General features: G+C 46.2%; 1 protein-coding gene across 1 annotated transcript in view; it reads right to left on the reverse strand.

Annotated features, from left to right (window-relative positions):
- The window catches only part of RAB11FIP4 (RAB11 family interacting protein 4), a 173,676-nt gene that overhangs the window by 136,886 nt on the left and 20,907 nt on the right, over positions 1-15,883 (reverse strand). Inside the window, exon 2 of the mRNA XM_044000326.1 lies at positions 45-132. Coding sequence (XP_043856261.1) covers positions 45-132 — 88 coding nt within the window. The remainder of the gene's footprint in view (positions 1-44; positions 133-15,883) is intronic.

Genomic DNA, 15,883 nt, shown 5'->3' on the forward strand with positions numbered 1-15,883 from the left:
CCCCTGCTGACAGCCACCCACCACCCCTCCCCTCCAAGCCTCACCTTTCATGGCAAAAACTCCATGGCAGAAATCCTTAAAGTTGATTCTCCCCATGTCATTTGGGTCCAAGTATTTCACAAGCTTCTCTACCTGTAAGGAAGAAAAGAGAACCAGACTTGAAGCAATGATATTAGGAAAGCCCAAAGAACAGGAGACTTTGGGATGGGATGGAAGTAGAGGGAAGAGGGCTCAGATGGGGAGAAGCCTAATGGAGACAGAGAGGAATGGTGCTCTCTAGCAGTCAAGGGGCATCAGTCCCCTCCCTGCCCAGTCTTCCAGAGCCCCAGATGACAGGAATTCCCCTTCCTTGCTCCCTACCCAACAGGCCTTTCATCTTGGCATAACCACCAGGTACCAGGAGTTTCATTCTCTTCCTGTTGACAAATGACACTGTTTAAACCCCAACAAAGCAAAATCAACATCAGCCCTGAAGATCAGAACCTTTTCTGAAAGAACAATTTGATTTAATTTAATTTAAATGTAGGGCGGCTAGTGGCTGACCCCACATACACATTAAATACTGGAAAGAAGAAGACAATTAATTGGCCTTGGCCTCTGGGCTTGATATTTATCCTTTTCCCATCTCATTCATTTATAGGGGAGACAATATATCTTGGGGTTCATACACTGGAGGGGGCTGAACCCTAAGAACCCCTAGCGGTTTTCAGGAATAGTAATCTTAAAATCAACACTTTCTGGGTATGTTTAACACTTGGAAGGTAAGCAGGAAGTCAAAAAGACTTTGTAACCCTAGTTCAGAGTGAAGTATCTGATACCGACACTGACCTTGGTGACCAAGGTCATATACTTAGGACAGGAAAGGACCTGAGAGCCATCTAGTCCAAGGGTTCTTTTAATTTGAAAACTGCATGTCAAGATAATTGTTTTCTGTGATAATCTAATGTATTTTATTTTAGGCATAAAACAATATTCTGAAATTGCACCCTGGTACTTGCAAAGCAAGTCAAGGCTGGAAAAAAAGCCTTTGGTCTGACGGCACCAGTTAGTTCTATGTCCAAAGATCTTGGTGTCTCAAGTAAGGACTTTCCTTCTGGACCGTTACGGCCCATTCCAGCCAAGGTTCAGAGAACCAGGCAGACACTGGCATGGAAGGAAAACCCACTGAGGGTTTTCTCCCCATGTTAGAGCTTTGTAAAAAGCCTTTGGACTTGAACCTGAAAGAGTGAGGCCAGAATCCACTCTTCCTTTCATGCAGAAGAAGTGGTATTTCAGCTGAGGACTCTGGCTGAAAGTCAAAGCTTCACAACTCGGTACCCAGTGGATCAGTGCCTGGCAGTGACCGTAGAATCAGAAGTACTGTCAAGGAGGGGCAACACCAAAGCAACAGGGCATGATGCCCAACAGAGAATCTCTATTACACCTACACACCGGAGAAGAACTCTACTCCATGAAGCCAAGGAAGAGCAGGCTCAAGAGGACCAGTGCAAAGGAATCACCAGAAGACAGCATCCATCGCCCCTGCAATTAGTAGAAGCATGAATTGCTTCTTCCCTGCTCCCCAGCCACACGAGTTCCCCATGTGTACACCTCTCTATACGTGGGCCATGGACATGTAGATTCTCCACATATATGATCCTTCACATATAGCCTGCCCGTATGTGTATACCTCTACAGATATGTACCTCGTGCATGTCTAGACTTCCCACTGATGGTATCCATGAAATCGTACCTTAGGTATATGGGAGAAATAGTTTGCTACTTTTCTTACTGTGCTATTTCATTAAATGCTTTTGCTAACAACAAAAATAATAGCTAGCATTCATACGACTGATTTTGAAAATGCTACACTGACAATTTGTTCTTTTATCCCAGAAATCTAGGGAGGCACCACACTGGACCAGGGGCAGGGAGTGGAACGTTCAGGACTGTGTGTTACGAAGGTTATTACAAAGGTTATTTGTGAAGCTACCCCAAGGATAAGTTAAAGATTGGGGGAGGAAAGACTTGGCATCAGTGGGGCCAGTTAGGAGGTTATTAAAATAGTAAGGGGGAAAGGCAATACTTAAATGGGGGTGACAGCAATGGGTATCTGAAGGAGGCAATGGGTGGAAAGGACTTTGGGGAGACAGAGAGGAGAGGAATCGGAATTTCCATTTATAGGATAAGGGCAAGGGAAGAATCCGAGGTGAGTGAGGTTCCAGACCTGGGCATTTAGGAGAATGGTGGTCCATTAATGTTTTCTTCCTTCATCACCAAAGAGGACCATGACACTGGGAGTGATGTCATGACTTGAGTGAATTGTATTTAAGTGAGGGAGGGCTGTGCAAGGTCACCAGCCTCACTTTCTCCTTCAGAGCCATCTGGGACCAGTGGCAAGATATACATTAAGATTATTGGAGATGGCCCTGGATGTTTAAGGCAATTGGGGTTAAGTGACTTACCCAGAGTCACACAGCTAGTAAGTGTCAGTGGACAGATTTGAACTTATAAGGATGAATCTTTCTGATTCCCAGTTCGGCACTCTATCCATTGTGACCCCTAGCTGCCTGCACCCTACAGTGTGGACGCTACTCAGCGGAGGTCTCCAGGCACAAACTGGATGACCACAAAACAATTCAACTCAATTCAATTCAACAAGCATTTAGCAAGTGCCGGATACACCCTTGACACTAGGGATACAGTGAGGTAATTCCTGCCCTCATGCAACTTACATTCGATAGGGGAGGGGTGTGTCTATAGACAAAGAAATCAATGCAGAGCAATTACAAAGTCATTTTAGAGAAGAAACGCTAATAAATGGGGGACTAAGGAAGGTTTTCTTTAAGAGATCTGAGCTATGCTTCAAAAGAAACTAGCAAGACTAAGAATAAAAGCATTCCACGTGGGGTTGGTAGGGGTGGGAGGATAGCCTCTACAAAGGCACCCAAGGTGTGAAATGAATTGTAGCAATAACATCTGCCCCTGTAGGCTAAGCTAGTTTTCCTTTAAAAGTAAAGAAACTTGGGGCAGCTAGGTGGTGCAGTGGATAAAGCACCAGCCCCGGATTCGGGAGGACCTGAGTTCAAATACAACCTCAGACACTTGACACTTACTAGCTGTGTGACCCTGGGCAAGTCACTTAACCCCAATTGCCTCACCAAAAAAAAAAAAAAAGAGAGAGAGAGAGAAAGAGACTTAATTGGTACGGAGGAGGTAATAGGGAGCCATCCATTGCAATTGATTGAATGAGGGAGGGATGTGGAGACTGGTACTTGAGGAAAATCATTGAGCCAGCTGTATGAAGGTGGATTGGAGGACAGAGAGTTAGGAAGGACTTGGGGATGCATAGCTCAGAAGAGAGAACTGGCACCATTTCCTGGTGGTTTGAGTGCAAAAGCCAATAAGGAAGAGCTCAGAGACTTCCCAGGGTGGAGCCAGACAGTGAAGGGTTTTAAATGCCAAACAGAGAAGTCTGGAGCTAGAAGCTCATGAGGCTGTGGAAAGACTGCTGAAGCTGGGAGGGACGGGGCTTCAAATCTTCACTGCCATTGTTTACTGTATGACCTTAAGCGAGTCACTTCCTCTTGTTTGGATTACTTATCTGCCTTTTTTTTTTTTTTTTTTTGGCCAGGCATTGAGGGTTAAGTGACTTGCCCAGGGTCACACAACTAGTAAGTGTCAAGTATTTGAGGTTGGATTTGAACTCAGGTCCTCCTGAATCCAGGATCGATGCTTTATCCACTGTGCCACTTAGCTGCCCCCATATCTGCTTTTCTTTCTTTCTTTGTTTCTTTCTTTTTTTTGGTGAGGCAATTGGGGTTAAGTGACTTGCCCAGGGTCACACAGCTAGTACGTGTTAAGTGTCTGAGGCCGGATTTGAACTCAGGTCCTCCTGACTCCAAGGCTGGTGCTCTGTCCACTGCACCACCTAGCTGCTTATTTTTGTTGTTGTTGTTTTTTGTGGGGCAATGGGGGTTAAGTGACTTGCCCAGGGTCACACAGCTAGTGTTTTACATATAAGGTATTTTATTTTTTCCGTTACATGTAAAGATAGTTCTCAATTTTTGTTTATACAAGCTTTACAATTTCAGATTTTTCTCCCTCCCTCCTCTCCCTCCCCTCCCTCCCCCCTCCCCTAGACAGCAGGTAATCTGATATAGGTTATATCTATAGCTAGTAAGTGTTAAGTGTCTGAGGCGGGATTTGAACTCAGGTACTCCTAACTCCAGGGCCGGTGCTCTATCCACTGCACCACCTAGCTGCCCCCATATCTGCTTATTTTTAATGGTGATCTGTCTCCCTTCCAGGTCTGGGTCTATGATGCTAAAGCCACTTGTTGAAATGTTGAAAGGGACACTCCTGCTCAGGTTTGGCTCAAATCCCATAACCTGAACATTCTGTGATCGTGATTCCAAGCCAGCTAGACTTTAAAAAAAAAAATTCATTTTTCAATCAACAGTCATCAGAATAAACTCCATGTTCTCCAGATCACCAGTCCCCACTCCTAGTGCCTTCCCTTTGAGATTACCTCCCATTACACTCTATGCTTCAGTTTCCCCATCTGTAAGATGGGTATATATTATGTTATGAGGATCAAGTGAGATAATAAATCTAAAGCTCTCAGCACAGTGCTTGCCACATTGTTGCTCAGTCGTGTCTGACTCTTTGTGATCCCATTTGGGGTTTCCTTGGTGGGGATACTGGAGTGGTTTGCCACCTCATTTGACACATGAGGAAACTGAGGCAAAACAGTGTTAAGTGACTTGCCCAGGGTTATACAGCTAGCAAGTGTCTGAGGTGGGATTTGAACTCAGGAAGATGAGTCTTCCTGACTCTAGGCCTGGGATTCTATCCATTTTGCCATCTATCTGTCCCAGCTTAGGACATAGTAAGTGCTATATAAATGTTAGATATCAGATTTTAGGTGTATATAGTTAATTTCACATTGCTTTCCCCATTAGACTGGAAACTCCTTGAGGGCAGGGGCTGTGTTTTTGTTTGTTTGTTTGTTTGTTTTTAGTGAGGCAATTGGGGTTAAGTGACTTGCCCAGGGTCACACAGCTAGTAAGTGTTAAGTGTCTGAGGCTGGATTTGAACTCAGGTACTCCTGACTCCAGGGCCGGTGCTCTACCACTGCACCACCTAGCTGCCCCCATGGGGGCTGTGTGTTTTTTTTTTAATTCCTATCAATTACATAGTGCCTGGCACAGAGCAAGAACTTAATAAATTCTAGTTCACTGACAAAACCCTGGTCACAAATATACAGAGTCGAGCAGAACGAATCCATGCTTTGTAGGCCAGATGTTCTTAGAGCCCTGGACCAGCTTGGAGTCACAGCCGGCTAGGGGAACAGATGGAGCCGGTGTGTGTGCCATGGTTGTCGAGTAGGCTGTTTGGAGGCTCGGGCTTGGGCCAGCTTGGATAGGAGAGGCAGAGGCAGAGGCAGCCGCGGGCTTTGCAAACTGCTGATGCTGCCACTGGGGAATCCAGGGGTCCTCACACATGGGGATGGTTGGAGCCGGGAGGAGGGATGTCTGGTCTCTTTATGGATGTTTACAACAATCAGCATCACGGCCAGCTCTCTGGGACAAGCTCATTCACAGCTCCAGGTCTAGGCTCTCCTGATGACCTAGAGAGGGTCAGAAATGCCCCCAAAGGCCAACGGGCCAAAGGCTAGGAGCTCGTGGAGAAGACTGAAGCTCTGGTCACTTTGTCGGTTGGTGGGGAGGGGAGGGGAGGTGTTGCAGCAGGGGCCTGGGAAGCTTTGGGAAGCAGCAGCCTGGCATGCTGGGGGATGTATGGAGGCGATCTTAGGATGGGTGGCTAGGAGAGAGGAGAGAGTGGTGCACTCTGCTCCCAACTTCCCACCTCTCATTCAGGACCTGCAGTATTACGTAACCGTATTGGCCCGGCCCGGCTCGAGGGGCTACGTCATGCTCGCTTGGCGTATTCCTGAAGCTCTGAATCACCCAGCAGGCTCTGCTGGCAGCAGTGACTGAGAGCTTCTAAAAATATACCAGGCAGAGGGTGGGAGTGGAAAGCACTGGCCTTCAAACAGAGTTGAAGGCTGCTCAGCATCTCCAAACTTCCAGCTGGTACCTGAAGGAGAACAGGGAAAGCCCACAGGAAGGATAGCCACGCCCCATAGCATCAACGCTTCCCCCCAGCCCCACCCTGCCCCGCCCCAGGCTGCCCTGGTCCCCAGCAGAGCTAGACAAAGCAAGTGTCCCTGCTCTCTGGGTGCTTACAACCTGAAACCCACCAGAAATGTAATCGTCAGCAGGAGAGCAGCATGGTGTGTGGGAGAGCAGCAGGCTTGGAGCCAAGGGATGTGGGTTTGAATCCCGGCTCCACCACTTCTCATTAGCATCAGAACAGCTAGCATTGGGGGCGGCTAGGTGGCGCAGTGGATAAAGCGCCGGCCCTGGATTCAGGAGAACCTGAGTTCAAATCCGACCTCAGACACTTGACACTTACTAGCTGTGTGACCCTGGGCAAGTCACTTAACCCCCATTCCCCTGCAAAAACATAACAAAACAAAAAAGCAGCTAGCATTTATATGTCACCTACTATTTGCCAGGCATTGGGGCTTTGTAGTTACTATCTCTTTTGGTCCTCACGACACCCCGGGGAAGTAGGTGCTGTTATTATCCCCATTTTACAGGTGAGGAAACTGAGGCAAACAGAAGCTTAATGACTTATGCAGGGTCACCCAGCTAGTGTCTGAACTTGGATTTGAACTCAAGTCTTCCTCAGTTCAGGAACTTGGTGGAATAGTGGATAGAGCACCAGACCCGGAGTCAGGAAGACCTGAGTTCAAAGCTGGCCTCAGACACTACCTGTGTGACCCAGGGCAAGTCACTTAGTCCTGTTTGCCTCAGTTTCCTCATCTGTCAAATGAGCTGGAGAAGGAAATGGCAAAGCACTCCAGTATCTCTGCCAAGAAAACTTCAGATGGGTTCACGAAGAGTCAGACACAACTGAAAATGACCAGATAAAAATTTCTCAACTCCAGGTCTTAGTCACCTATTGCCATTACCTGCATAACCTTGAGCAAGTCACACGGCCCAATTAAAAGAACAATGGCTTAGGAAGTCATTGGAGCAGAGTTCAAATCCCACCTGTCACACACTACCTAGTATGTCCTTTGTAGATCACAATGTCACCAGGCAGCTAGGTGGCACAGTGGATAGAGCACTGGCCCTGGATTCAGGAAGACCTAAGTTCAAATTCAGCCTCAGACACTTGACACTTACTAGCTGTGTGACCCTGGGCAAGTCACTTAACCCCAACTGCTTCACCAAAACAAAAAAAAGAGGGGTTTGCCTCTAAGGATCTGGAAGATTCTAGGATGAAGAATTGGGAATTCTTATTCACACAATGAGAGGTTTAAACCAGCTGGTCTTTCAGGTATAAAATGCAGGGACATCTTGATAAATCCGCACCTCCTTCCGACTCTTCCAGCTTGTCGGAGTCACCTCTGCCTCTTCTTTCTCCCCCAAACCACCTCCTCCATCTCTGGGAAACAGTTTCATTCCATACAGTAAACAGATGCTACCTCCTGCCCAGGGAGAGCGTTTACTCCATAAGGTTGTTTTCCTTTACAAGGATCTTCTGCCTTTTGCCAATGGTGACAGAACAATCTTTCTCAGGTGTCTCGAAATCCTAAGAATGGATACAGTAGCCTCCTTCTCCTTCAACTCATGTGAACATTTACTAAGTGCTTACTATCTCCCCCTGTATTCGCCCCATGTTGCAAAATGGAGGGAGCATTGGACCTTAAGGGTCAAGAGGACCTGGGTTCAAATCTTGATTTTGACACTAGTCAGTTTTCTCATCTATAAAATGGGGGTGGGGGAAGGATAATCCTTGTACTGTGTATTTCTTAGATACTACAAATAATATATGCAAAAAGCTGTATGAAAATGCAAGATAAATGTAAGCTAGTAGTAGTAGTAGCAGTAGTAGTAGTAGTAGTGGTGGTGGTGGTGGTGGTGGTGGTGGTAGTAGTAGTAGTAGTAGTAGTAGTAGTAGTAGTAGTAGTAGTAGTAGTAGTAGTAGTAGTAGTGCTGCTATTGCTGTTACCAACACAACCATCATCAATAGGTATTCATTTTGGGCTTACAATGGGCCAGGCACCGTGCTAAGCCTTAATGATACAAAGAAAAAAAAAAGCACCTTTGAGCTTCCACTTAGAGGCATCAGATAACAGAAATGGAGGGAGTAGAGAGAAGACGGTGCCTTGCCTTCTTTCTAGTCCCCCAGTTTAGTCTTCCCCCACCCCCAGTCTAATCCCCTGGATTTTGAAATCAGGAAACTGAGGCCCAAGGAGTTAAAATGACCTTACTCTTCAGAAGGGGAAGTAATAGCACATGCTTCTCTCTTAGACCTAGCTCTGAAAAATGATAATATCTAATATATATAAAGTACTGTCATGTTTCCAAAATGCTTTATATTTATTTGTTCCTATCAGCATAACCTTGTGATGTAGCTTTTGTGGGTATTATTGTCCTGATTTGACAGATGAGGGCCACACATCCACAAGGTCACACAGAGAGCAAGTGTCAGTGGCAGGATTTGATCTCAGGTCCTTTTGACTCCAAGTCCATCATGCCAGGTTGCCTCTCTGAATAAGGAGGTGATAGTTGACAAAGTTGACCTGGTGAGAGCAATGGGAGGAAGGGACTGTCCCATTTTGGTCTGACAGCCACCCAAGATCTATGGAGGGAAAAGTTGCAGAGATAGGACAGGCTGGATCCCATGGGCAAGGACCCCACTAGGCATGTCAGCTCAAGAGAAAAATTCTGAAGACACAATGGGCCCCAATTGGGAAAAGGGGAAGCTGTCTCAAGAGGCTTATGGGTCTTGTATGGTTACATAGACCAATGTGGACTTCAAGGGACATCTACAAAAGATGTAAGCAAGGCTGGATAATGCGAAAGAATGGTACCATCAGCATGCTTGATCAAGGCAAAGATCTAAGACAATTCCAAAGGATCCATGATGAAAAATACTCTCCATCTTCTGAGAACTGATAAAGTGAATGCCAGCTGAAGCAGACTTTTTTCCCCACTGTTTAAAATTTTCTTTTCTTTTGTGTGTGTTTTCTTTTGCCACGTGGCTAATATGGAAATATATTTTGCATGACTGAACACGAATAATCGATATTGCATTGCTTGCCTTCTTAAGAGGTGGGGGAAGGACAGAAGGGAGAGAGAGAATTTGGAACTCAAAATTTTTAAAAGTGAATGTTAAAAAATTTTAATGTAATTGGGAAATATTTAGCTAGATATATATTATGCATACATATTTTTTGTTGTTGTTGTGTCTGACCCTTCATGACCCCATTTGGGGTTTTCTTTTTTTTTTTTTGGTGAGGCAATTGGGGTTAAGTGACTTGCCCAGAGTCACACAGCTAGCAAGTGTTAAGTGTCTGAGTCCAGATTTGAACTCAGGTCCTCCTGAATCCAGGGCCAGTACTCTATCCACTGCGCCACCTATCTGCCCTTGGGGTTTTCTTGACAAAGATACTGGGGCAGTTTGCCATTTCCTTCTCCAGCTCATTTTACAGATGAAGAAACTGAGGCAAATAGGGTTAAGGGACTTACTCAGGGTCACACAGCTAGTAAGGGACTCAAGCCTTCTTCTCACCACAGGAATGGAGGCCATGAAGGGAAGGAGGTGGAGGCTTCAAATCCTTGCCAAACTCTAGAATACATTAGTGTTCTGATCATTTGGGGGGAAGGGAAAAAAAGCCACGATCACTAAGAACCAACATGGGTTCACAAAGAACAAGCCATGTCAGGATGACCTCATTCCTTGTTTTGGGCAGTTTCTGGGCTGAACGGTCCAGCCAACGCCAGAACAAAGAGTACCTGGAGCTCAAGGTATTTGTACTAGGCTCATGCATGTGTCTTATGTGCATGAGAAATCCTCTTTTATCACCTCGCAGCTACATGTGATCAGAAAGCCACACATATGTGGGCCACATGATTTGTTATGTTGATCATTATAGGGAAGCTGAGTCTGCTAACTATCCAAAGTCCATTTTTTTAAGGCAACAACTCAAAAGCTGTCCCAAAACAGTGTGATCAAATGCATTTATTCAAAAGTCAAACCTAGCGCTAGCCGCTCACCAACTGGGATCAAGCCGGCGAGAATCCTGGCACTTAATCTCCAGAAGCGTGGGGTACGCTCTGTCAGGGCCCACCTTATTCACGATTCCAGGCTGCCATCCCTGATAGTGGCTCTGGTATAATTTTGGCAGAATAAATGCCCCCTAATTGGGGAATGGCTAAACAAATTGTGGTACATGGAGGTAATAGAATTGTATTGCACCATAAATAAATGATGGACGTGAAGACCAACAAAGCATGGGAAGACTTACATGAACTGATGCAAAATGAAGCAAGTAGAATCAGGAAACTGTTATACACCAAGACTTTACCCAACGAAAACAAAAGAACCAAAACAACAACAAATAAAAATAAAAATGTAAAGAGAATATACTTTCCAGAGCCGGATGGCTCCAAATACTGCCTAGAATTGGACCAAATAGATATTTCAGGTGGGTAGGCCCTGCTTGCCCACTCTTTCATGTGCACTAAGTAGCAAGGGAAAAAGTTTTTTTTTTAGGAGGAAGCAGTAAAACTATCAGGTAAATACCCCCTGGGCTACATGTTGGATACCTAGGGGTTTTAGGGACAAGCTCATAGGGTCTCAGAGTTGGAAGAGAACACTGAGACCATTGAATCAAACCTGGGTCCTTGACAAGAATCTTTGCTACAATAACCCTGATAAGTGGTCATCTTGGTTCTACCTGAAGAATATTAGCAGGGGGTAGCTAGGTGACTTAAGTGGATAAAGCACTGGCTCTGGATTCAGGAAAACCTGAGTTCAAATCCAGCCTCAGACACTTGATACTTACTAGCTGTGTGACCCTGGGCAAGTCACTTAACCCCAATTACCACACACACACACACACACACACACACACACACACACACAGAGACTTGCCATAAAGAGGAGCCCAGTATTCTGAAGAAGGAAGGAAGGAAGGAAGGAAGGAAGGAAGGAAGGAAGGCCATCATGTCCAAACTCCTCATATTTTACTAATGGGGACACTGAGGCAGAAAAAGGTAAAGTGATTTGCTCAGGGTCACTTAATTACTAAATGTCTTTGTGTGTGTGTGGCAATTGGGGTTAAGTGACTCGCCCAGGGTCAAACAGCTAGTAAGTGTTGTGTCTGAAGTCAAATTTGAACTCAGGTCCTCCTGAATCCAGGGCTGGTGCTCTATCCACTTCACCACCTAGCTACCCCCTCCTAAATGTCTTAATGTCTTGAAGGAGGATTTGAACTCTGTTTGCTACATCACTTAGACCATAAGGAAGCAAAGATGACTTCCGTACAATTTTCAAGCTTTGGACCTTGTTCTGACTTATGGAGCTTCACAAAAATCTGAGTCTGATACCCCTGCCATATCACAGTCCCCTAGATAATGGAGTGTAAGCTCCGTGTGTGTGTGTGTGTGTGTGTGTGTGTGTGTGTGTGTGTGTGTGTGTGTGTGTGTGTGTGACAGACCGAGACAGAGAAATGGAGAGACAGGAGAGTCAGAGCCAGAAAGAACCAGAGTGACAGAGACAAAGCCAGAGGGAGAGACAGAGACAGAAAGACACAGAAAGAGGCCCAGAGAGACAGAAAGAAAGGAAGAGTGGAGGGCTAGTCGACGCTCTCGGGCATTTCCCCGGACCTGGTGTCATAGAGATCCGCACGACCTTCCTTGAGGCTGGCATCTCATCCCACCAGCTCCTTGCCCTGAAGATTCTCTCCCTGAGTTCCTGGGCTGGCAGTTCTCCCGGCTTCAGGCAGACCATCAGTGTGGCTGCATTGTTTCCCTGCTTGTGTTTCTGTCTCCCTTTGTCCTGGCTGCGCAGGGGGCAGGCAGCTTCCCAAACCCTGAAAAGAGGGCCCCATTGTGCCTGGGCTGACTTCACCCCATGAAGATTCACAGAAAGGACAAACAGTTGAGGCCTGGGGCACTGAAGGGACTGATGCAGGAGGACACAGGGAGACAAAGGATCTTAGAAAGGGTGTGTGTTGGGGTTGGGGGTAGTTTCCAGAGGCCTGAAGACATTTTTTGGGTGATAAATGATTTTTAAAAATAGCAGTCAATGATCAGGATTGAGGGTGGGACCCTACAGGGGACACAGGACAGTTTGATTGTTTGCTCACTCCCTTGGTACCTGGGCCCCCCAACACATGTACACATATACATATATACATACATAGACACACATACACATATGTACACATTTATTCACTGTTTCCTTTTAAAATATGCCAAAGAAACCAACTGCTCCCTAGGGAGGCAGTTGGTCAATGACAGGTGGTGGTGGTGTTAAGGAAGGTAGGCCCCTTCGCAGGAATTCTCCCCTTTCCCAACAATGGCTTTGTGGGCCAGGCTGGCAGCAAGGCTAGAACAATGTGCGGTTTGTACCATGTATCTAAAGTGCATCGCAACTTGAGATCTGTGATCTCAGGACATTGGGCAAGTCACTTGACTTCCATGTTCTCATCTATAAAATGGAGGTAATAATAACTGCCCTCTCTAACTTCACAGGGATCTATAAATTAGGATAATGAATGAAAAAATGCCTTTGACAACTGAAAAGTGCTACAGAAATGTCAGGTAGCTTGTGGGGGGGGGATTAATGCTGTGAGTTCAAATTCTGACTTTGCTCCTCACCTTGGTCAGTCATTTCCCCTTTGCTGGTCTCAGTTTTCTCATCAACAAAATGAGAGGGTTGGATCAGATGACCCCTAAAAAGGGAACTGAAGCTCAGAGAGATTTAAAGAATTTCCAAGGCTACACAGGAGGAAAGTGACAGAGACAGAATCTGAATCTGGGTCCAGGAGCATTAACTCCCAAATAACAGCTTCCATCACTAAACCAGGGATCTTCTGAGAAGCCACCTTGAAAGGAGAGGAGGGGTTTGCTAGGTCTAGAACTGGCCGATGGTTGGAGGACACCTGAGCAGGTGTGCAGGGGACCTCCCCAGTGCTCAGGCTGAACTGAGATAAATGACACCCAGAGGGTGAGTGGGAGGGTTTAGGGCTGGGAAGGAGCCTTAGACACCATTTAGTCTGCTTTCCCATTTTACAGAGAGGGAAGCAGAGACTCAGAGGGGATCAGTGACTTCACCCAAACACATATGTGCTCAGGGGAGAGGGGAGTGAAGGGCTAAGGGAGGGGAGGTGGGGATTCAAATCCAAGTCTTCTCTCTTCAAAACCAGTCTTATCTCCAAGAAAGCCAGCCAGGGAGACAGAATGAGGAGAAAGGGACAGGATCCACAGGGAATTGAGTGGCCTGAGAAAAAGGAACGATCAATATTGAACTGCAGATGAAATCAATCAATTTCGCTTGCTGTAAACAAAACGAGGACCGGCTGTCTCGGCTCCAGGGACAATTGGCACGGTTCCTGTCCCCTGGCGGGCAGCCCAGCCCAGTGTTCTAGGCTCTGCCGCTGTAGGCTGATAGAAAAATCTCCTGGTGGCAGCAGGTCCAGCCCAGCTTCCTAGAGACCAGGTGGCAGACTCCTCTGGGGCTGCTTCTCACTGTCCTCTTGGGGGCTTAAGGCAGGGGAACCCCAGGTTATGGGCCCCTCCCACGGCTAAAAAAAATCCCAGTTCCTAAAATGCACCAGTTAGAATTCCGCTTTACACAGGAAGGTTCTTTCCTTTACACCAGGACTCACGGTGGGCTTCTACTGGTGGCCCCGAGGAACACTGGACACCAGATTCTTGTCCTGGCTTGGCCAGCAATTAGCTGGATGAACCTTAGGCAAAGCATGGAATCCCGGAGCCCCAGAGTTAGGAAGGTCCCACAGGACCCTCGGGTCTAACCCTGACTCCTTGGATAGATTCCTGTTACAAAATTCCAGACAAGTGGTCATCCAGCCTCCACTGGGAATCCTCTAGTGGGGAGGAACTCATCAAGTCCTGTGGCAGCCCATTGCATTTTTTTCCAGGGTAGCGTTGCTATAGGGAACTCCCAGGTGAGGAAACTCCCTTTACCAATGCACGTGCTTTATAATTTGCAGTCTTAGAAAGCTGCCCAGGGGACTAAGAGGTTAAGGGACTTGGCTAAGGTCATACAGACGCTATGTCTCAGGGCAGGTTTTGGACTCGGGTTTTCCTGATTCCAAAGTCAGTTCCCTATCACTATGCAATGCTGCCTCACAAGTACAGTTCAGTATGGTTAGGAAGTTTTTCTTTACACAGAGCCAAAATCTGCCCTTCTTCTGTCTCTCATCCACTGATATCACCTCTCTGATAGGAGGTGAATTTGCTTGTCATCTCTTAAGTGCAGTGACATTCCATGATATTCATGTACCACAATTCAATTATTCCTCAACTGATGGGAAAGGTTGTTTGTTTGTTTTGTTTTGTTTTGCTACTACAAAAATGCTTTCGTAAATATTTTGGGTTCCACAGAGCCTTTGTTTCTGTAAACAATATATTCCTTCCCCTCAGAGAGTTTGCAATCTTTATTATTATTATTATTATTATTATTATTATTATTATTATTTAAAGCAAGGCAATTGGGGTTAAGTGACTTGCCCAGGGTCACACAGCTAGTAAGTGTTAAGTGTCCGAGGCCAGATTTGAACTCAGGTACTCCTGACTCCAGGGCCGGTGCTCTATCCACTGTGCCACCTAGCTGCCTCGAGAGTTTGCAATCTTAATAATAAAGAGTGCATGTGACATGCACACAAATCGACAAGCTCCAGGTCATTGGAGGAGAACCAGAATGGGAAGGGGTCTTGAATTCCTGCATGTGAGGATTGTTTGAAGGAATGAGAATTTTTAGCTTGGAGAAGTAAAGACTGGGATGGGGGTCTGGATGGGGGTGGGGGAAACTATAACTGGTGAGGGTCAAGTATTGGGAAGGCTGTCCTGTAGAGCAGGGGTTAGCTTTTTTTCCGCTTGACCCCTGAAGTGATGGGCAGATGCTGCAACACAATGAGAATCATCCAGAGGTGAAATGATCCCTGGGTTGGTCCCCACAGATCTGCTTCAGAAATTGGATAATCATCCCATTATATTGTCATGTTTTCTTTTTTCTGGTGTGGCATGGACTAGATGACTGCCGGGGTCACATCCATATTCTCTGAGGTATGTGATCTAAAATAGAATGTGATAGAAGCCCAGCAGAGAGCCATATCAAGAATCTTGGTACACATTGAGTAGAAGAATTCACTTTTCACCAGGGACATCAAAGATTTCGGGGGCACTAGGTGGCACAGTGGATAAAGCATCAGCCCTGGATTCAGGAGGACCCGAGTTCAAATCCAGCCTCAGATACCTGACACTTACTGTGTGACCCTGGGAAAGTCACTTAATCCTCATTGTCCCGCAAAACTAACTAAATAAAAATAAAGAGAACAGTTGTCTTCTCTTTTTTTGTTTTTTTAGTGAGGCAATTGGGGTTAAGTGACTTGTCCAGGGTCACACAGCTAGTAAGTGTTAAGTGTCTGAGACCGGATTTGAACTCAGGTCCTCCTGACTCCAGGGCTGGTGCTCTATCCACTATGCCACCTAGCTGCCCCTGTCATTTTAAAAAAAGATTTCATGAAGGAAGGAGATACCTAAGATTAACCTTGAAGGAAGAGAAGGATTTCCACAGGCAGAGATGAGAAAGGAGAGAGAGCATTTCAGGCATGGAAGGTGTGGGAGTGGGGAGGGTGTCTCATACAAGTCCACAAGGCAGGAGAGGGAGGGACAGGATAGGGGAACAGCAGTGGCCCAGTTTGACTTGGATTTAGAAAACATAAAGGAGTTTTAATATGAAAGGGTCACTCCAGATGGTGGAGAGATGGAAGAAGGAAGGAAGGAGGGAG

Source organism: Dromiciops gliroides, chromosome 4, assembly GCF_019393635.1.
Source record: "Dromiciops gliroides isolate mDroGli1 chromosome 4, mDroGli1.pri, whole genome shotgun sequence".
NCBI lineage: Eukaryota > Metazoa > Chordata > Mammalia > Microbiotheria > Microbiotheriidae > Dromiciops > Dromiciops gliroides.